The following is a 22,267-nucleotide window of genomic DNA, read 5'->3' as shown; positions in this document are numbered from 1 at the left end:
GCCATACAGAATGTTATGGGGCAGACTACATGCTCTTTCCAGCTATGTTCAAACCTCAAAATCAGTTTTGTAGTCAAAGCGACTGATCTTTTATATCTGGCATTAAAATGTGTCTCATATCATGATTGTATGTAGATATGATTTAACCTGATTACACCTGTATGTCTCCAGTGAGATCCAATTGAGATCAGATCGCTCTATCCAGCTCAAACAACCGAACGTAAGGTACAGTATGTGGATTGAAAACACATTTGCATTTACACTTGTGTTCAACCTGGTCAAAATGTCCCCAAAATAAATTTACTCACAATCATTGTTATTGTTATCACATAGGCCTACGTTTTATTTAGGTGCAGCAAATTCAGAATAAAGAGCAGTGGCACTGGGGCTGATAATGTGCAATTGATGAAACTATTTAGGCTACTTATTACATTTACATCTAAAAGTGGGAGTATGTGTTGTGTAGGCTACTTTTATCTTTTTATTTCATTTGATTTGGGATAGCCTACTGCTACAGTACATACTGCAGGAAACTGACCATAGCATCTTTGATGTTTCATGACTTTTCACCTTCTCCGAGAGATGGCGCATGTCAGTGATTGCCTACCTGTACCTAGTTGTCCATGCGGTGTCCGACTGAGTTTTGTCACGATTTCGCAGAGTTTTTCTGCAATATAGGAAACAGCTACACTGACGGTGATAAAAAATAAAATAAAGGCCTACACACATAATTTAAGCATTTCATCCAAATTAATGACTGAATTGAGTTTGAGTTGCTCTTAACACTAGCCATGTTGAATGTGACTAGCTTGGCACCAGCTGTGTTATTGTAAAGAAGTTAGTGCAAGCACCTCCGGGCCCCATAGAGATTCCTTTACAGGACCTACAGTTTGGGAAAAAATGATATTACATGTAAGTCTGTCAGAACAAGCTGGACGATTTTCAACCAGACTGAAATCGTCCAAATGGGGCGGTTCTCCACAGAATACGACTTGACGCTGATTGGACAAAGATATTCAGAAGCAGGAAAAACTAGAAGCTACTAGCGTAACAACGGTAAAATGGGATAGGAAAAAAATCACTCTCTCTTTTCCCTTTGGTGGAACATACCATGTTCTTGACTGTAATTAGCATGACAGACGAGTGTGCTTGACCCCTGTAGGAGTAACACTACTATTAAGCTATGGGAATATTGGGACGGTAGTATGCCAATGGTTAGAGCATCTGACCAGTGTCTGAATCATCTTGTATTGTTATTCTGTTGTTGCTGCAAGGCTGAGGAGCCAGAACCCAAGCAGTTTACTCCCTTATTTATATGAAGGACAGCACAATAAGGAAATCTTGAATCTTGAAAGGTAGCTGGTTCAAGGCCGTGTAAGGCGCCCACTAGTTCATACTGCAAGACGCTTTGGATAAAAGAGTGTATTTAACAGATAAAGCTTAAAATGGAAATAACTTATTTTCGTATACACAGTAAAATGTGACAAATGTGTTTATCTAACAATTTAGCAATGAGTTCTATTAATACATCCATGGCAGTAACATGGAAACTTATAAGTTACTGTAATATAAACTAAAATATATTTTAACAATATAACAATCTGACCCATGATCTCGAAATTTGCTAATGTAGATATACAGAATATTTTCACCTTCAATCAAGGTAGTGTAAAAAGTGAAGCAAAACAGTGTTGTGTTATTGACATTGTACCTGTATACTAAACCTGCATCTGTATTTGATGATGAAAGTGTGTTTCCCTGGGCATATCCAACACATTTCTATACAGTTGAAGGTGGAGGTTTGGTAGGCACAGTTATATAAAATCATATACAAATAATGTGTGTGTGTGTGTGTGTCTGTGTGTGTGTGTGTGTGAGAGAGAGAGAGAGAGAGAGAGAGAGAGAGAGAGAGAGAGAGAGAGAGAGAGAGAGAGAGGTGCATCCCTGCAGGTGTGTTTCTAGTGATCATAAACAGGTTATAACAAAAGAAGAGAAACGGTTGGAAATAATGAAAACTTTACCTTTGCCAAGCAATCCCCAAAGTATCCTCAGTGGCACTGGTGCCATAATGCCTGCCGTTTTGAGTCATGGTCCAGTCACATATCCTCAGCTGTCAATTGAAACCTAGCAGTCAGATATGGGGCCAGCACCACTTCTACTTATATTTCACTAGACACAATATTGCATGCAAAACAGCCTAAAGCAGCCTTGAAACAAACAACAGATGTCCCTGACCATTATCCATTACAGTTAAGCTTCATCTCAATATGAAAAATGTATGCTGAAATTAAAATGTATAGAAAGATAGAAAATAAAGAACATAGAACATGCTATCACAATACATATAACATTCTCGTTGACTAACCTGGAAGTAAAAAAAAGTGTTAGTTTTACAAAGTGTTAGTTGTGTCAAATGGCTTAATGGTTAGCCTATGGATCCATGCATTCCTTTGGGTTCATGCATCTTCACTCACTATAACTGTTCTCTGTATAATCTTGCTCTTTAAATTGGCTTTTTTTAAGTTCAAGCCAAGGAGAGTGAACCACAAACAGGGAAGTATAAAATCACTGACCCTATTGTCAAATGCTAAGTGTCAGTGAGGCAAATCTCACCCGTGCCATCACGAAGGAGCAGAGACAGCAGGAACTATTTTGTCACAGAGGGTGTGGGAAAATAAATAAATAGCCTACATTAATTAAATAAAACACTCCTGAGAACCTTTGCATTGAGCTCTGTGGCCACTGTTGTTGTTTTAAAGGATAATCTTGAATGCATAATTGTCTCTGGAAGACAATTTCAATGGGATTTTCGGTTACTAGGGCAACTGGTCCAAACAAACTTCCTGTATTGAAAATAAACATTCAATGAAATGGGCTGTGTTCAAATCTAGTGAACAGAGGTAAATGTTTGTGGCAAACATGTTTTCTTTGAACCGTTAAATTTGAACGGAGAGCACTTCTGTGATAAATGATGATTTTCTGGATGATATATTTTGGCTGTAGTCCCGCTAGTACAACCTAATTTAACGCTAGTTAGAAGTAAAAGGGCCTCCGATACTCAATTCATTAATTCGATCACACAATAACATTTCCCTCAGTCCAGCATCCATTTATTCACCGCAAACTGCCTTTTCAGACTGTTTGCTTATGTTTGCAAATGTTCACGGCGAACACAAAGCTGACTGAAAAAAGCTTCCAGCTCAAACTTCCTGTACTCGGCAGCACACTGCTCTAACAAAACTTCAAAGAAAGACCCGGTGGCCGCACCAGCCTCTGCCGTGCTCCCGGTGCTCTGTGCCACCATGCCACCAAGGCCCTGCCATCTGTCCGCTGGTGCTGCCAGATCAGAGAGGCATGGGTAATGGGATGTGAGATGTAGCCCGGGAACATAAGCAAACAGATGCGGGCAGATTGAGGATTAACGTCCTTCTTTAGATAAGACAAAATTACATCTGATCACGGATGGTTCCCACAAGAATTCAATGGATGCATTCCCTGGAGGAGTTAACAGATTCTTTGTCTAATAATTGCTAAGCAGGTGTTTGGGTGTGTGTGTGTGTGTGCACGCGTGCGTCAATGTGAGTGTGAGAGAGAGACAGAATGTGTGTGTATATGTGTGTGTGCCTGTGCGTAACTGTGTGTTTATGCACAGATGCTAGTGTCCGTCTGTGTGTGTGCTTGCATGTTTTATTTTGCTAAAGATGGGAATCAGAACAATTAGGTAAAATGAAAAAATATAATATTGTACTTTTATAATAGATAGAACAGTAAGTTCTCATGTCACCCATTCCATTTTCTACAATATTTTACCTCTGGTCAGATGCTAACATAACCGCAGATCAAACTCTCATTGAAGGCAGTGTAACAACCCTTTCCAGCTCCACACAGACACAGACTCAAGATCCTCTCGCCAGCTGACAGCTGGGATAGCAGTGTCACTGACCGCACTTAGCAGTGCCACTGAAATATGATGCCTTGCGATTAGTGAAATACCTTTGTCTGTTTTCCTACCCATCCACCTCACCTGCCAGCTAGTGAAAGTGTCAATACCTATCATGAAACCACACAATAAATATCCCAATGACATGACATAGTTACAAAAAGAGAGAGTATCTATGACACTGTTTACTCCTGAGGGATTAATCTCAATAACCGCTGGTTTCAAAGGCCCAATCTCTTAATTTAGTCATATACAATACAGACAAAGATAAATGGCAGCATGACAAATGGCTATAGCATTTCCTATTCTGCAGTATTTCTGCTTTAATTTATACTTTGTACTGTAAGGTGTAAGCTTGTAGTATCATTCTATGCCATGAAAGTGGACACATCACAAATTGCAGAATGTAAACAAAATGGACACTCCACCCCTTAAGCCTTTTGTTGCTAGGGGGAAAAGGTGGGAAGGTTGGCCTATTTTCTTTGCTAAATTTCAGCTAAATTAACTGCTTATGGATCCACAATTACAGTATTTACTTAATTACCCACAATTCACTATATTCACTATAAGAGGTAAGGTGTCTCCAGGTTTATATTCTCCAATTTGTGACGTACCACCCTTCACTGTGGATTCTCTTCTGGTTTATTGTCTGATCTGAGATCATTTCTAGCCCCAACTCTAGCCCCAAATTTGTTTTGTTTCCTTTTAGTATTGCCATAATTATACCGCAGACAATTCGATCAACCTCTAATCAGTGAGAACTTGCCAAAGCGCATCAAAAACAAAAGAACACTGATTTGGCCAGTCGAAATACATGTGGCCCAAATCTATTTCAATGAGACATATCATTTAGCTACAGTAGGCTTACAGGATGTTGAGAATTGACTTTGTGTTTATCACATAGAATAAGCAGGACTTCTAGAAAATATAGAATACAAACTCTGCAATACTAGCCAAGAGAGTCCTTGCTGCTCCTTGAAGAAGCACCTCGTCATTACTAAACGCAGCATTTTCCGCTTGCTCTACCTTAAGCCAAACTGGCGAGAGCAACAGAGCAGGGCTTTGTCATTATACTCTACAGGAACGAGGCAGAGAAGAAACCAGTGATTATTATGTAGCCGTGTGCAGATGCTTTCAATTACTTGTGGTTGGAAAAACCTTGGCCCAGACCAGGTGGTTCACCCTGCACAACCACGATCCTCTGCATAGTCTGTTCTGTCACATCTGCCCAGGCTCACTGCAGGGACAGCCACTAGACGCCAGCAACACCCACTTGTGTGCCCATGTACGTGTGTTAGTGAGTGTGTATTTGTGTGTATACGTTTTGCTAAGAAATGCATATTAAAACTCAGCACTGGCTGGTAATGCACTACAGTGATATACAGATCTTTCAGAATGAGTGTACAGTACACAGCCATTTTTGAGGAGAGACACAAGTATGCTACTGTATCCTTGAATAAGTCTTCAACTTCTGACAATCTAATTGATGGTAGTCATACACATAAGTAAAAGGTTAGCGACCTGCCCAAAGACAACAAATTTGATAAAGGGACATGGTAGTCTGTACTGAACATAATATATGGTAGTAATAGCTACTAAACAAATATAAATCATCCATCAGCTACTAAACAAAGATATATCATCCATCATCTACTGTACCTCCATCAACTCCTGTTTACACCAGATTTGAGGTCTGAGAACATGACAAACTTTGAACTGTTCCTTTAAACTACAACCATCTCACACAGTATGGTACGTTAAAATAGTATTATTGATTATGAGATTGATTTCAAAGAGTAATGGCAAGTATAGTGCGTGGTGTATAATGGCATAAGATGAAGTATAAAAATGTGTATGACTCCTGGATTTAAGAGTAGAATCGGGTACTCGGTAGGAGGGATAGTTGAAGTGGTGGAGAATATGCTCATGATGACTTAAGGCCGAAACGCATAACCAGTAAATAAAAATAGTATAATGGCTGTGCTATTTATCATTTGTCTGACTGTATGTACAAGGCATGAGAATATGACCTGATCATGTCTCGAATTGTTGTAGAATTTCTCGTTCAATATGGGTTAAGAAGAACCGTTGAACAGAGTTACCAGAGTTTATTCATCCAAGGAGTGTTCGAGTGTGGCTTCTTGTCAAGCAACCTGCATCAAGGCTGGTCAGTTGAGAGAGTGCGCCAATTTGATCTGTGTCTCTGCTTTTAACCAGAAGCTCTGCAACTCCCCCTTTCCCCTCCATAAATCTGGATGTTGACCCTCCCAGTCCCAGGTGTGAAGTTCTCAGGACACAGACCGAAGGGCTGCCCTTTCCACACCACCCTAAGTGTAAAGATAACCAACTGGCCAAGGCTATTAGCCCCCCTTTCCAAACACACACATCCTCCAAACCTCTCTGTGACCCCAACCCCTTGTCTTCCCATTGTAACATTGTACAGAACTAATTTTTACCCTTACAGAATCCACTGGAGACAGAGGCTAAGGGTGAGAGGGAGAGATGGGTGGAGGGGAAGGTATATAACTTAACCCTAACCCTGACCCTAACCCTGGAGGGAAAGGCACTGCACACGAAACGGAGGGAGAGATGGGTGGAGGGGAAGGCGCTGTACTGTAACAGTAGGAGAGATGGGTGGAGGGGAAGACGCTGTACTGTAACAGGATTTGATGTCTCACCTGTTGCTGATGGAGGAAGGCCGGGTCTCTAGGGCTCAGTCCTACGAAACGATTGCTTGTGGGGGTGCCTGGGGCTGAGTAGCCTGATGAACACAGACGTGTATATGTGAAGACACACACACACACACACACACACACACACACACACACAAAGAAAGAAAGGAACAGTTCAGTGTGGGACACAATTTCCCCCTTAAGTCAGGCATACAATGTGCAATTTTAACAATTGCAATAAACGCTTTCTCTACAGAAAGCCCCCAGTACTCCCCCCCCCCCTGGGGCTAGTCCCTAGAACTCCCTAGTCCCTAGAACTACCTTCACAAAGCTTGTCACCTGCTTATTGCCTGTTATCGCGGGGCAGCTGCGAGAGAGAGAAAATAACTAATCCTCGGATTTCTGTCCATAGGAAAAAAATAATTCCGGTAGATGTCTTAGTTACGTGTTTCGTTTCATGTTACACGTGTGGTATTTATTCAGTTTAAGCTAGAGAATCCCTGATATGTATATATGCATATGTGCGTGCTCACACTGTACACAGTGTCAGCCATGATCGGACCTGACGACGGTGCTCAAACTGTACGATAGTATACGACAGTACGACAGTGTCAACCATGACTGCTAGTGCTGAGACTTGTGCAATCGTAGAACACAATTTTGACCTATGGGCAGTTGTGTTGCAAACACTCAAAAGACGTGTTAGCAATGATTTGGTGTGGCTGTATGTGTGCAGACGCATACTGTAGCTGGTTATAAAGTTACAGCAAGCAAGCGAGCCCCAAACATCTCTGCTGCGAGCCCGCCTGCCACATCGACGACGTGATTGGTCACACAGATACTGTAAATGCTGCAATTTTGAATATACTACAGCTTGTGCTGAAAAAAACAATAAGCAACTCTTAACTCTAGCCAATTTTATTGTTTAAACTCTATTTAGCGGTGTGTAAACACTATTTAGAGGTGGGTAAATGCTATTTCGTGAATGTAGGAGGTGCGTAAACGTGCTTACGTGCATTTAGCCTCCACTACAGCCCTAACTGCAACATCTCACAGCAAGTACAGTATCATGTAAGAAAATAATGTGAGAAAATTATAGGCTAAGTGAATGAGAACTTGCACAGTGAATGAGAACCCGCACACTAATTTGAGCTTAATTCAAAATGATAAACAGGATAAATAACGTGGGTACAAATCTACTTTGCAGTTGATGAACTCTGCCATTTATTGAATGTTGAATGCCCACTGCAGAACAATTGAATGCCCACTGCAGAGCCACTTATAGAGGTGTGTAACCTAAAAAATTAACAAAAAAACAAAACAAAAACAATAGTAGTAACTTTTTCAAATAATAATTTGTCATATATAAAATGACCTGCTTCACTGAATATTAGTAGCCAACTGTATATCCAGGGGATAATGTCAGTAAATTCGAGTAAAATACAGCCTATCCCATGTGAATGCACCAAATTAAACACAGATGTCGGTCTAGAAATTGCAGTGTACAGTATGCCCAGCTTTACTGACAATTGAGGTTATATTATCTTATCTTTCTTGAGTCTAAAGTTGCTCAAATGAAATAGATAATTTTAAGCAAATACATGCAATGAAATATCAGTTGGTAGTAAATTTCTTCTGGTGGGACATGACGAGAGGGGCACGAGCAAGGAAAATCTATGGAGAGATAAGACACTGGAGAGATAACAAGGTCTCTGAAATCAAAGAATACCGCTCTTGGGCAGGAAAGCCTCGGAGATTTATAGTGCTTTACCAACACCTCTGGCTTCAGAGATTTATAGCGCTTTAGCAACACCTATGGCTTCAAAGGTTTTCCCCATCCTCAAGGCTTGGCAATAGGCAGAGGCAGAGGAGGAAAGACAAACCTTCTGTTGATGTGGTGATGGGCTTGGTGTCCGGCATGGAGAGAGAGACGGGTCGCACAGCACCATGGTGTGGAGAGGGGGCCAGGACTGGTGTGAAGTGGCCTGGCACCTTCCCCACCACCTGGCCACTGCTGTTGGGCTGGGAGAGAACAGAAGAAGGCAAGACCCATTATACAACTGTGTATCCCATTTACTGATCACTGATTTAGTTGTTTGTTTTTTTTATGCAAAAAGTATTTATACAGTAGGTAGACTCCGTGAAGTGACACCATGCTCATTGTCAAAGACAAGTACCTACCTAACGAGAAATTAGCTACTGCAACTCTTGAAAGGTTTTAATAACTATTATAATAACAACAACAACAACAACAGTAAAGCTCCCTTTGGTGAGGCAATATAAAATCAATGAATGTGAATCTAGTACAAATATAATTTTATGTCTTTGCAATTAAAGTGCACAAGGGGAGATCTGAGGGGGAAAGAACAAGATCTGTCTTGTTTCAGTTACTGTACATCTGTAACAAAGCTTGTCAGTTACTGTACTTCTGGAACTAAAAGCATGTCAGTTACTGTACTTCTGGAACTAAAAGCTTGTCAGTTACTGTACTTCTGGAACTAAAAGCTTGTCAGTTACTGTACTTCTGGAACTAAAACCATGTCAATTACTGTACTTCTGGAACCAAAACAATGTAAATTACTGAACTAAAACCATGTCAGAAGCATTTATGAACTCTCAGAGTGTGGGACAGTAGAGAAGTAGGAGAAGCTACTTTTGCAGGCAGATTGACTCCCCAGCGCCCTCAGTCCAAATCTCAAATAGGCAAAAAGTATTGTCTACAAGGTTCCTTCAAATGTGAATAGAATGTTTAATTAGAGTGTAATATAATCTGTGTTAAAGCAAGAAAAAAAAAACTTTTGGATCCCATCCATTGGGTTATAAGAACTGTGTTATTTGCCAAGTCCCCCCTTCCCCCCACCCTCTCTGCTTTCACCCCCCTTCCCTCCCCCACCCTAGCACCCCAGCAGAGGACCCGTTAATTTCTGCAAAAGAGCCAAGCCCCGGCAACCGCAAATATTCACAACCTTTATCATTCCCTGTGGTTTTCTCCCGAGTCCTGGAGATCTGGCCATCTATGAATCCTTTGTTTACAGTGAGAACAGTGGGAGTATAAAACTCACATAAATATCTCACGGCGCTCTCATCTAAAAGAGACCGACCCGCTCGTCTGGCCCATAAACACAAGACTCAATTTCAATCCAAATGCATAAAGTCCCATCAGCTCTTGTCCGGCACACCTTGAGAAAGGCTTTATGCCGAAACATGTTGGTGTTTTTAATATTCATATAGCCCAATGAAAATAAGGCTTTTTACTACTTTATCTAATCCATCCTGAGTGCCTGGATCTTTCCTTTTTCAAGTCTACATTCCCCTCTATGAGCACCGGTGGTTAGAGGGACACCAGCAGCGCTCCAGTCACCATTCTCTTTTCAGTCCCATGTTTGATTTATTGTCAATTAGAAATAAATACTGAATTATGCACTACTGTGATTTTATTTATTTATTTACGTAAGTACTTTTACTTTCTTTATAAACACACATTTTCTCTCTCCAATAAAATTCACCATGAAGAAACACAAAATTGGACAAATCAAAACTGTCCAAATATTGCAAAAATATATACTGTCACATTATGAGTGTTGACAGTCACGAATAACCTCTTAAATCATACAAGCACCATCCAAGCATTTGTATAAAAATGGGAAGCCTTGAGCCCACCATATCAACGTGCAACATATTGTCACTGCTTAATTTTAATCTTACTCAAAGTTTACATCAAGAGAAAAATATATATATATATTTTTTACTGAGGGGAATTTAATGACTGAAAATAATTTCTAAATCTTATTTCAGGCTCAGAAAATCAAGTTGTTTTTATTTATTATTGCAAAAAGCAATTATGGCAGATAATGAACTACATAAAAAACAAGGTAGCCATAAACAAAGCGAATCAATACAATAAGATATTTGATAGGCTACATTAAAATATAATTTCATTTCAATTTCATATTTTTACACAGTCTATAGTGCAGTGCCTGTCAAGGTCTGTGCCCTCATAATAAATATCTTATGGTTACTGCGATAATTTTTTTCTTTTTTCTTAAATGCACTAAATAAAATGAATTTACTTATACAATAGACTATTTGAAACAACTCCACTTCCAGAAAGCTGAGAAACTCTGCTTTCCAGTAATATACTGTAGGAAGAATGCAATTCATATTCGGAATGTTGGCACTGTACTTACTGTTTTAACTAGAAAGCAACAGTGAAACGATTTGAATTTGGAATGAAGGACGGAGAAACTATGTCGACTCAAATCTTTCTGCGTTGAGAAAAACCTGCTAAACATGCTACTGACCTGGCTGCTCTGTGGGCTGGACGGGTCGTATGACGGCACGTAGCTCTTGAGGGAGTCGGAAGGGTTTAGGTGGGGTGGGTAGCGGATGGTGGGGTGTGAGAAGTAGGGGGACGGGGCTGGGGGCAGGATGGCAGAGGCAGAGAACTGCAGGGGCGACTGTGGAGGGGGGCTCCGCGTTGAAATAACTGAGAGAAAAAGAGAACAGAGAGTGATAGTGTATACAAGATAATATTGAAGAATGTACTGTAAGCCAACATAAAAACAAAATGTAGGTAAACATACAATAGTGAATTACATCTACTTTTATTTAGTAAGTCCCTCTATGACTGCTGCTGAGGGGAAATTTGTTAGTTAATTAGTTAACCACAAAGTGCTGCTTACCACTGTGTCCTACACCTGTTAGGCCGGGGTGGTGATGCTGGGGGAAAGTGCTGAGTCGTGGCGAGGAGTCCTGCGGGGAGGTGGGGCTAAAGAGCGGCTTCTCCGGCTTCTTCATGGTGGGAGAGGACATGTCAGCTGGAGAGGACAAACGCAAACACCATAAGGGGGAAGTCCTTTCACTGTCCTGAAAACACACTAAGGGCCCAAACACAGAAGCCTCGTCAGACCATCCTGATGTTGCGAGCTCACGTTTTTACTTGCAAATCAGTCTGGATACTCTGCATAGAGAAAATGTTGAGCCTAAAAAGCGATCTCGCCAATCAATGTTGGTTTTGAGGAATTTGAAATACAGTACAAACAGCTACTGTACTCTGGGCGAGTTTATGACAGTGAGGTGTGTTTGAAGTTGAAGATACAGTAGACCTTTCTGATGGTTCACCATCAATCCACCACCAACCAATCACCTGCCAAGTATTATTGAAAGTGCCTGCCCTTTTCCAAACAGTTTCCAACAGAGAGTTCCTAGATGGTTATGTGAACACAGCGGTGCTCTTGTACAAAGGGTATAGGCAAATGCTATGGGCTGTAGGGAATCACATGCCTTGTGGCCAAGACCATTAAAGGACGAGTTTGGTATTTTAGCGTCATAAGCCTTGTTACAGGTATAAGGTCCTATACAACAGTCGATATAAAAATGTTGACAAAAATAGTGTTCAATACTCATGTCACAGCTGGGGGAAAACTTCAAAGAAGGTGTTTCATTACTGTCGTCTCGATGACACTTGTAGGACTATCTCTCAGCCAATATTTGTGTTGTTTTTAGTGTTGTCACGATACTGTGATTTCTAACTTCGGTACAATACCTTTAAAAATATCGATATTCAATACCATTTTCGATATGATAGGGGAAAATTTACTACAGTATGTATACATTCCTTGCATACAATATTTTCTGTAGAGAGAACTGGCTTGTTTATTCCAACTACAATCTGCCAGGAAGAAAATAATAGCAATGCTAATCAAATCCACAGACACATGCTTTGTGAAAGTTCTAAATCATCACTAATAAAAATAAGCACTTCCTTTCACTGGAAGAAGATCGACAATGTGATTCACAGTGTTTGCATAAAGGACATGAAGTGTGATAAAAACTGATTTGGATATAGAGCAAGACAGTTGTGTGTATGATGTGGCCTGAAGCTGTCATGTGATCAAGTACGAAGGCGGAGTTGAATAGGTTTGTGTTGAGAGAACACAAGGATCAACATGGGGTCATAAGGTTTGTCAATTGTAGGTAATTAAAGGCAAAATTGGATATAGGGAGCAGCAAGGACAGTAAAACTGGTAACATAGAAAGCAGATCAGAGCTAAAATTATTGGTATACTCAGAATAGATGGGTAAGAATAATCTTGCATTGTTAACTTTTTTTACTGTATTGATGCAATGCAATGACTAATATCATCTTCAAGGAAATCATGTGAGAGGGATCAATATTATATTTCTAAAGACAGTATTCTGAGTATTCCAGTAACTTCCACTAGCTTCTCCTCACCTTGGTCTCTCTCGTGCCAGGTTCTGCTCCCGCTTGCCGGTGAGCTGGGGGAGGAATAGAAATCAGGTCCAGTGGGACTGGTTTCCATGCTCTCCTCAATGTTTATCGTCTTGGGCCTTTTGCTGAGGGGGATGAATGAGAAAGTAGATGTTAGTAGTGTGACAGGTGTCACTGCATCGCTTGTCAGTATTGCTTCCACGCTCACGCCACGTTCTATTTTACCATATGTGATTTGTTGTGTTTTATTCTCTTATTTTTTATTTTAACTGTTTTTCATTTTTCTGTAAAGCAGTGTGTGCTACATTTGTTTGTTTGAACAGTGCTACAGTATATAAATAAAGTTGACTTTGACTTTGACTGACCTGCCAGGAGGGGAGGAGAGTGATCGATGCAGCCCCACACTGGAGTTCAGATCATGGTAGTACGGCTGACTAGGCATGTCTGTCATGGAGAAGTTCACCCCTGCCCCCTGGGTGATGGGCGCTGCAGATGGAGGAGAGAAAAGGGAAAGATTTTCAATAATTTATTACATGGTTTCGGGTACATTGTTAACATACAGTAGTTCATTGTGCGGTGGTCTACCACATGGTGTATGTTAAAAATGATCGGTTCTGCACACATACCAAACAAGTTAAGAGATTACCATGTGATTGATATTCTATTTCATAATTTCTCAACAGAGCCAAAAATATTAAAAATAAATTTTAAAAAAAAGGAGAAAAAAAAAGAAGTGCTCTATCCAAGCCATTGCAAAGGGTTTGTCATGATAAAAAATACCCCTCACCCCTATCTTTTTTTTTTTTTTTTTACAGTAGATTCCACTGAATTATGATACAATACGATATAATTTACTGTCCATTTGCATGAAAATTCAAATATGATATCATATATATATATATATATATATATATATATAATACTGTAGCAATACATTAAAGCTACATGAGATAACTCGCCATTTTGGCAGCCCCACACTTCCCACAATCCCCTACTCACTCGCTGTAACGATGGGAAAAAAATGATAACAAATGCCCGTGGCGCAGACTGGATTGGAAGATTGTAGCTACTTTCTGGAAGGATGGCTTCAATGCAGGTAAATACCGGTCTTCTTTCTTTTATGTACATGTAGATTTCGTTTCGCGAAGTGTTTGTTGTCTTCCTGATATTGTGACGTGTCACTTCCATTTCCACTACAAGATTTCCCACCAGTGTACTAGCCAGTACAGCGAAATTCTAAAATAATAAATTCACAGGGTCTCATGCAGTCTAATGTCACGAAAATGATTTTTGGGGTCTTGCTAAGGCCAATTCATAAACTAATAGCAAGTAAAGGTGAATAATGAACCGTAAAAAAATGTATCTCATTGAGCTTTAAACACAAACTGTAACATACAGTACTGGGACAGTCACAGAGCAGGTAAACATGAAAACAACACTCAACTAGAAATGGTGCTCAGAGAGCAGACCTCCACCCCTGAATGGATTTTGTGGCCCTGTACATGCCAAAATTGAATGGTTTCTAAATTGGCCTACGCTACATCCCTCCACCGAGTTTCATGAAAAACAGTCTGGTAGTTTTTGTGTAATCCTAGTCCAACCAGGCCAGGTCCAGCCTGGCTTATGTGCGAGGTTGGCTTGTTTCTGTTCAGGACTGGTAGGACGAAAGCTAGTCATGCCACTGAAATAGCTGTGAATTGAAATGACTTGATTCAGCACAATAAGAGCAGGATAGCCAGTTAGCTCATGAGCTCACAACAACTAGCAGCAGCTTCTATAACATTAATGGTAGTGGTCAGTGGCTAAAGCAGTTACACTGATGATAAGTCATCCCCACCGGGAACCCCGGTCTCCTGGGTGGGAGTCCAATTCTCTCACCACTACTCTACTTGTGCAGTGGAGATCGGTGGGTTGGTTTTGGTGTCCTTCTTCCAGTCCCTAGTGTAGGTTGGAGTTAGAATATGGGTTGGGGTTGGGACAGGATCTGATCTATAAGGCAAGGGGTAAAGGTTGGAGTGAAAGGATGAACATGTGGAGGTTTGGGGTATAGTCCCATAAAGTCATCCCCATCTGTTCTTCAACCCCAGTCTCCCGGGTGGGAGTCCAATGCTCTCCTCACTACTCTACTTGTGCAGTGGAGATCGGCGGGTTGATTTTGGTGTTCTTCTTGATTTTGGTGTGCTGGGACTACTGCCTCTTGTGGTGCCAACAGAGAAATGCAGGCCAACATTGTCCGCAGTAACGGAGGAAGGGAGGGAGTGATAACCAGACAAACGCTATACTAGGTGCGCTGGCTTACAGCCATGCACAAAAAAGCATCAATACATTAAGCTCATTCCTCCATCACCACCTAAAGCTGTGCCAGTCAACAGTCAGTCTAATCAACGAAAATAAACCACATGTAGGCGTAGAGCGACTGGTGCATCACATCCCATACAAAAATGAATTACTATAGGATTTGAAGAGTCCTACTCCTATTGTAATGAGGACTGTCTGTCTATAATGCAGTAGCATACTGTGGGGTCTTGCACAGGGTCTTCTCTGACATTGTTATTACTCCCAATGCCACATGCAGATAGGAAGAGAAACTACGCACGTAGGGGTCAGTGGCGTCTGGTGGGTCCTAGAACTGGGTATGCCAGGACCAACGAAGCACGCACACGCAGCACGGGGGTGCGCTTTCAAAGCATGCCCTGATGGGTTTCACAACATCAGAAGGGCGCTGAGCATTGGCATTTTTATGTAAAAACATACAGGAAAACTAAAGTAGCCTAGGCTACTGATGTTTTTTTTCAACTACAAAGCCATTATATGGCCAAGCGCCACGAAGAGGAATGACAGGATAAAATACACCCCCTTAAAATCCACCCCCCTTAGGGCACAGCACTCAATAGCCTACTCCCCTACTTCACTAATCAGTGTTTAGGCTACTATCCTACTAGGCTACTAGGCGTATTAGCCCACCGCTCCAGGTCTTGATTTGGTCTTGACTTCCGTAAGCCAGAATGTTGCAATCCAGGCACTCTCGCTGCACCCACCAGTCAAACCCTTTGTCCCCCCAAACTCCCAAACACACGTCACTGAAAACATAACCTCCTGGCCGGATTGTCATTCTGAGCGGAGGTGACAGCCTGCTGAAAAGTGTTCTGGCCCAAAGCCTGCCAGCATTCTTTGTGTTCAGTTTACAAATCTCTACCAGCAAGATCCGGAGCACCTTCTGAGTTGCTCCACTCATGGGTCCAACCTCGTAAATCTGCCTCCCCCATGTCCACGTGCATGGTGCTTGTGCACGGTGATACTAGCGGCAAGCCACCTACCTAGCTAGAATGGTAGCTAGCAGGCTAGCTCGAATGGTAGCTAGCAGGCTAGCTAGAATGGTAGCTAGTAACAATGCTAGTAAGAATGCTATACTATGTAGCTACTAAGAACAGTAGCTTGCTAGCTAGAAAGAACAGTAGCTATCTAAAGTCTACATTTGCAGTCTTAACTTGCACACGTCGTCACGTCGGATGTGTGGCCCACACAACCCACCCCCAAAACCGCTCATAAATAAATACCCTTCTTGTGTTTCAAGTAAACAACCAACCACAAACTCTTTTGTGTTGGTCTGTAGCCTGGCTGTACGATCGTGAACTTGTGAACAAAATGTTGTCGCTAAAAGTAGCTCACAAGCCAAAAAAGTGTGGGCACACCTGATCTAGGCTATACTATAATAACTAAATGTAATTTGCGGATGATTGAAGGCACGTATATGATTTGGAATCCATGAAGAAATCACAATAAATGAATGATTGTAACATGTATTTTCTGCAAATGTATTCATGGGGGAATTTTAAATAAATATTTTGAGGTACAGAATGGGCCTTGCCACGTTAATACGAAAGGCATAAGAAAATGTAAAGAAGAGTTTAATAGAGCATACCAACAAAACTATAGTTTAAAATTGTACTTTTATGTGTGTCCATGTTGAAATGTACATTGAAATACCATTGTGCCTATACCGCTTTGATAGGTTCGAGGCAAACTTTGCTCAATTTATGCAAACATACCTTTATGTGCAACGAAAAATCCAAAATACCTATTGCACTTGTCTTTGCCAGTGTGTGCGGGGCAGTTGGGTTGCGGCCAAACCCACCAGCTCTTTTTAATTGGTGCTTTGCTCAGCTAACACATCCAAAAGAGCTCTCTCTAATAGTACATCAACAATATAATCATCACCTGCTACTGTAGGTTTTTAACACAACAGTATATAGTCACCATGCATGTCACTTATTTATGGTGTGTGGAAAGATGTTTCTTTTTCCTGTGGTAAGAATTATTTTCAGGGAGAAGAGCAAAGTGTTTTGAGAAGCACTTGTGCAGTTCCTTTCTCTCTTGACTGTGCAGAAAGACTTGCAAAAGAGTACTGGGTGGTTAGTTTGGAGTCGTTGAAAGACTGGAGTGTGTGGTGTTGTCTGTTGTGGTCTGAGGTTCACCACTGGCATGAGCTACGCCAGCCGCTGCATTGGCAATCCACAGCAGCCTTGGCACTGGCAGACCTCAACCCAGGCTTTAGCCACGTGCTTCTGTCCCAGGGGCATTGGAAATGGGGCTGTGTTTTAATGCACTGTCCTCACACAAACACGCCTCCTCACACACACCCATCCTCAGACTGCCAACAACTCTCTTTTGCTGTCTCATTATCATAATTAAATACTGCCAATCATGGCTATGAGAGCAAGAAATATTTTGCATATCAACACAGACAGCTGCATTTTTTCTTGATGATTGTGGCTGTGAGAGCAATAAAGATTTTGCATATCAACACAGACAGGGGTATTTTTTTCTTAATGTATATCCTCACTGAAAGGCACTATTGCTATGCAGCTATGAATAATTGAGTTTCATAGTGTCTCAGAGAAGCCAAGAGAGGTACAGTAAAACTACCCAGGGAATTCATCAGCCTACTTTATTCAACCTATAACCTCAATTATATACTATAGCGCAAGGCGAGAGGTACTGTAATGTTTTTGGTGGTGTGTCTTTGTTCATTTGTTTCATTCAACCAGACTGGATTTCATGAAACTTGGTGGCATGTAGCATGGGCCCACTTAGTACCCATTACACCAACCTCCTCAAACCCCCCAGGACCAAGCTCCGCACTATGGGGGTTCGGGCTTTCTGCTCGGGTGCTCCCAGTCTGTGGAATGCCCTTCCCGACCACCTGAGGGCACCGCAGACTGTGGATGCCTTTAAACGAGGCCTTAAAACGTACCTTTTTAACAGAGCATTTTGTTGATTAATCATTTTAGTTTTCTCTTGTTTTGTACCTTTTTAGCTGCCTGATCAATCTTTCCAGTCAATCAATCAAAGAGTAATCTTTCTGTTGCTTTTAATCCTAGCACCTTTAAGCACATCTGTAGCACTTTGAGATTTTACTGAAATGTAAAGTGCATTACAAATAAAATTGATTATTATTATTATTATTATTATTATTAAATTTTGGAGCAGATCCCAATCACGGGGCGGTTCCACAAATTAAGACAACATTTTCAGCAAAGCCAGCTCCCCGTGTGGAGGCACTAGAGACATGGGGTTTGGACTGGGATGTGCAGGGAGAGAGCCCAGAGTGCACTGCTCTGCCCCCCGCCGGCTATGACCCAAGGAAGGCGCCACACAGCCGGCTATTCACCTCCATTCATTTTTGATTTAGAGCAAAAAATTCCCTGCATTTATTGTCAATGGTTTGAAACGGTCATATCCCAACATGGAAAGGTCATAGAGAAACAGGGTTTGGACTAGCATAAAGCTCTCAACCTAACAAATACAGCACAAAATCGGGAAATGCATTAATGGGCGGAGGTCTGTGCTCTCCGAGCACCATTTCTAGTTTCATTAATATTTTTGGGATCTGGGTTGATGACAAGCTATCATTTCAAGCTCAATATAGCAAGATAGCTCAGCTATCAATAGAGCTATCAATTAGAGTAGACCATACAATTAGACAATCAAAACACAAACAAAAACGAGAAATACATGTCAGAAATGAGGCAACAAAAATATGAAGGAAATTGTCCAGTCAACTTTTCTGTTGGCACTTGACTATGGATACATGCATGCTGCAGCCACCACACTAAAACCACTGGATGTGGTTTACTGTAGCTCCACTTTGTCACAGGTGACCTACTGTATATCCAAACAGGCTGGCCACCCCTGACCACACAGATTGTTCATTTGTTCATCTACAAAGCTATGATAACCAGCTCAGTGGCCTTGTGGTTAGAGTGTCCACCCTGAGATTGGGAGGTTGGGGGTTCAATCACTGCTGAGTCATACTAAAGACTATCAAAAATGGTACCCAATGCCTCCCTGCTTGGCACTCAGCATCAAGGGTTGGATTGGGGGTAAGTCCCTGCGACATACTAGCGTCATGTCCAGGGGGTGGACTTGTACATCAAGCTGCGTTACGCTAAGGAATCAGGAGATAGGCTCCTGCCCTATGGGCCACTAGGCTCGAGAACCACTGGTTCTCACGGCTACTTACTTAAAAAGCTATAATAGATGTGCATAAATACTCTCATCACTTTTAACCTACAGACAAACACGTGTGACGTTCCAGAAGTTCAGGTCAGTATAGTATAACTTAGTGTAGTATAGCTAGCACCCTCATCAAAATGACTGGTGTTAAAGCTACATACCTGTAAAAAAAATTGTTTGGCTTAGAAACCTAATAAAGAAGTGCAAAACATTTGTGTTTTTAGAAGGGCTGTCAATTTTAACACATTAATGAGATCAATTAATTATGCAAAAACTAACACATTAAAAAATAACACAAATTAATTGATTTTTATTTATTTATTATTCAACCGCTTTTTTTCCCAGCGGACCCCATAGGCTACAGAGAGCAGACAGTACAGAATGAATAGGCTATGTGGTAACACTTTACAATAAGGGTGCATTAATAAGCATTAGTTAATGCATTATTAAGCATTAAGTAACAGTTAACTAATGTCTCTATTAACCATTTACTAATGTTATTTATGTCAACTAAGGTTAACTCACCTAACCCTAACCCTAACCTTAACTAAGGTATTAATTAACATTAGTAACCTAACCCTAAATAAGCATTAGTTAACAGTTAACTAATGTTTTTTGTGACCCTTATTGTAAAGTGTGACCGGCTATGTCTACCTCAGATAAACTGAGGACGCAAAATGAATTGCTATGGACTGCAGGTCAATTTTGCTATGGTACAGACAAGGGCTTATGGAAGCCAATTGTTGCAAATTACGACCTCCAATGCAACTACAGTACAAGCCGCCATCAAGAGGCACAATAGATTTGAAAATCCATGGACATATTGGTGCAAGCTGAATATGCTGCTCAGATTGATTAATAGCCTGACAAATAACAAGATATTGCAAATAATAATTTATAAAACAATATTGACTTCTAAAGCCACCTTTTGTAATGTCTATTCAATGCTTTACTTGTCTGCTACAATAATTTCTTTTAATTTAAATATCTTAATTTGGGGGCTTTTCCCAGGAAAAAAAAGTGATTCATTGCAATTGATTCAATTAATTACAGATCATGTAATTAATTAGATTTTTTTTAAATTAATTGATCGCCCTAGTTTTTAGTTTGGCAAAACATTGTGTTGGTTGTATGTCATTGAGTTCAAAGTATTACTCGGCATGTTACAGGTCATCCCACCCTGCAGGTAGTACAGGTAGATCGAGCCTCAGGGAAACATTGTACTCATCTAGATGAAAACAGAGTTTCCTGAAAGAACATCTGTCATCGTCTTTGAGTAGGGCAGGCATGTCTATACAAACACAAACACGCACACGCAGATACAAAGGCACTCATTCTGTGTTCTAATGAGATAGACTTGCAAAACTGGATTTTCTACACCACTATTTCTCACCTCCATTTTTACAGAATCAACAATAAAAGATAGTATGAGGGTGTACATAGTGATGATACTTACTTCTGGATACTCTCACTAGCTCTGAAACACTGAAGACTCCTGACTTGATGAAGCTGTCTTCCAAATAACCTGTAGAGACAAACAGAGAAACGATCAAGAATTCATATGCATTGTACATCAAATATGAAAAGGTACAAATCAAACTTTATTTGTATAGCGCATTTCATACACAGAGGCAACACAATGCGTTTGCTGAAAGCAGGCATAATATGCAGTTTTAGATAGCTTCAATAGTATAGATTTAAAGACTACAGACAACCTTTTTGCTTGAATATATCATTATTAAATAAATATAGAATGCACAGTGTAATGGCTGTAGAAAATGACACAACCGCCATTTCGATAAGTTCATTATTAGCCTTGCTTTCACTATGCAATTCTGTCTGCCACAGGGTATGATCGCCAGGGAGAAAGAAGGCACTATTTACAGAACAAAGGAATCGCGTCATCCATTGTTTGATGACGCGATGACGCTAAATTCCTCAAGAACATACTGTACAATGTAGAAGTTGTTATTTTAGCTCATTAATTAGCTTTAGGTAATCTGATCATGGCTCGATCTATCATAGGTTGAGTTTGATAAACGTTTGTGTTTTTATATATTCTAGGATTGAGTCGTCCAGCCCAGCAGTAGCTAGAGTGATGCAGCACAGAGTGGAGCAGCACAGCATAGGATTGAGAAGCAAAGTGTTAGAACAGTATTTAATCAAGAATACGTTAAATTCAAATATTAGCTATTTATGAGACAGTATTAAGCACCACCATCACTGTTGCCATGGTACGCACCCATAATTGTGCACCCTTGCAAGCCACACTAGCACAGCGCCCCCCCACAAAACAAATCCCAATTTAACCCCTGGCAGTATCCTACATTTCGTTCATGGCTAGCTAGCAATATCAGGTACAGTAGGCTATGGGATTGCTAATGTAATAGATACAGCTTGATAGCCCATTAATTTAGATCAGTGATTAAACTTCAGCCGAACTACGTTTGCATTATACAATTTTAACGCACACCTGCTGGACAATCAGAAAAGAATATTCACCAGGCCATGGTATAATTGCTATATAATAAATTAATATTGCACAGGTAAATCTGATCTGATACACTACTTATATCTGAGTATGCTACATTTTAGTTGCATTGAGTATACTGCCTGAATAAACTTGTCTTGTGATTTCTTCTCATTAACCACGGTAGATAACAGGAAGAAAGGCCTCTAGAAATCTGTTCAAAAGAAAATGCTTGTTGAAACATCAGTCAGCCCTGCAATAAACATGCACACTTTATGAGTGACTGAAAGTACAGTATAATAATTACTGGACGTCAAAGGTAATTTATTTGCCACACGGCAATTACACACCAAGGCAAGGCAAGTTTATTTGTATAGCACATTTCAGCAACAAGACAATTTACAGTGCTTTATATAAGACATTAAAAGCATCAAGAC

At 40.7% G+C, this 22,267-nt stretch overlaps 1 protein-coding gene across 4 annotated transcripts in view; it reads right to left on the bottom strand.

The window, feature by feature from the left end:
• Positions 1–22,267, bottom strand: part of LOC311320225 (nuclear factor 1 B-type) — a 76,020-nt gene that overhangs the window by 10,185 nt on the left and 43,568 nt on the right. For 3 of the 4 annotated variants that reach the window (XM_084451936.1, XM_084451935.1, XM_084451937.1), the window contains 8 exons: positions 20,817–20,885; positions 13,210–13,330; positions 12,848–12,969; positions 11,295–11,429; positions 10,914–11,098; positions 8,496–8,634; positions 6,619–6,701; positions 2,022–2,110 (listed from right to left, as the gene is read on the bottom strand). In XM_084451936.1, coding sequence (XP_084308062.1) covers positions 2,022–2,110; positions 6,619–6,701; positions 8,496–8,634; positions 10,914–11,098; positions 11,295–11,429; positions 12,848–12,969; positions 13,210–13,330; positions 20,817–20,885 — 943 coding nt within the window. The remainder of the gene's footprint in view (positions 1–2,021; positions 2,111–6,618; positions 6,702–8,495; positions 8,635–10,913; positions 11,099–11,294; positions 11,430–12,847; positions 12,970–13,209; positions 13,331–20,816; positions 20,886–22,267) is intronic. The other variant, XM_084451938.1, reaches the window with a different exon arrangement.

This window comes from Borostomias antarcticus (genome assembly GCF_949987555.1).
Source record: "Borostomias antarcticus genome assembly, chromosome: 17".
NCBI classification, from domain to species: Eukaryota; Metazoa; Chordata; class Actinopteri; order Stomiiformes; family Stomiidae; genus Borostomias; species Borostomias antarcticus.
The sequence above is the reverse complement of the archived record's forward strand: the minus strand, read 5'-3'. Positions and strand labels throughout refer to the sequence as shown.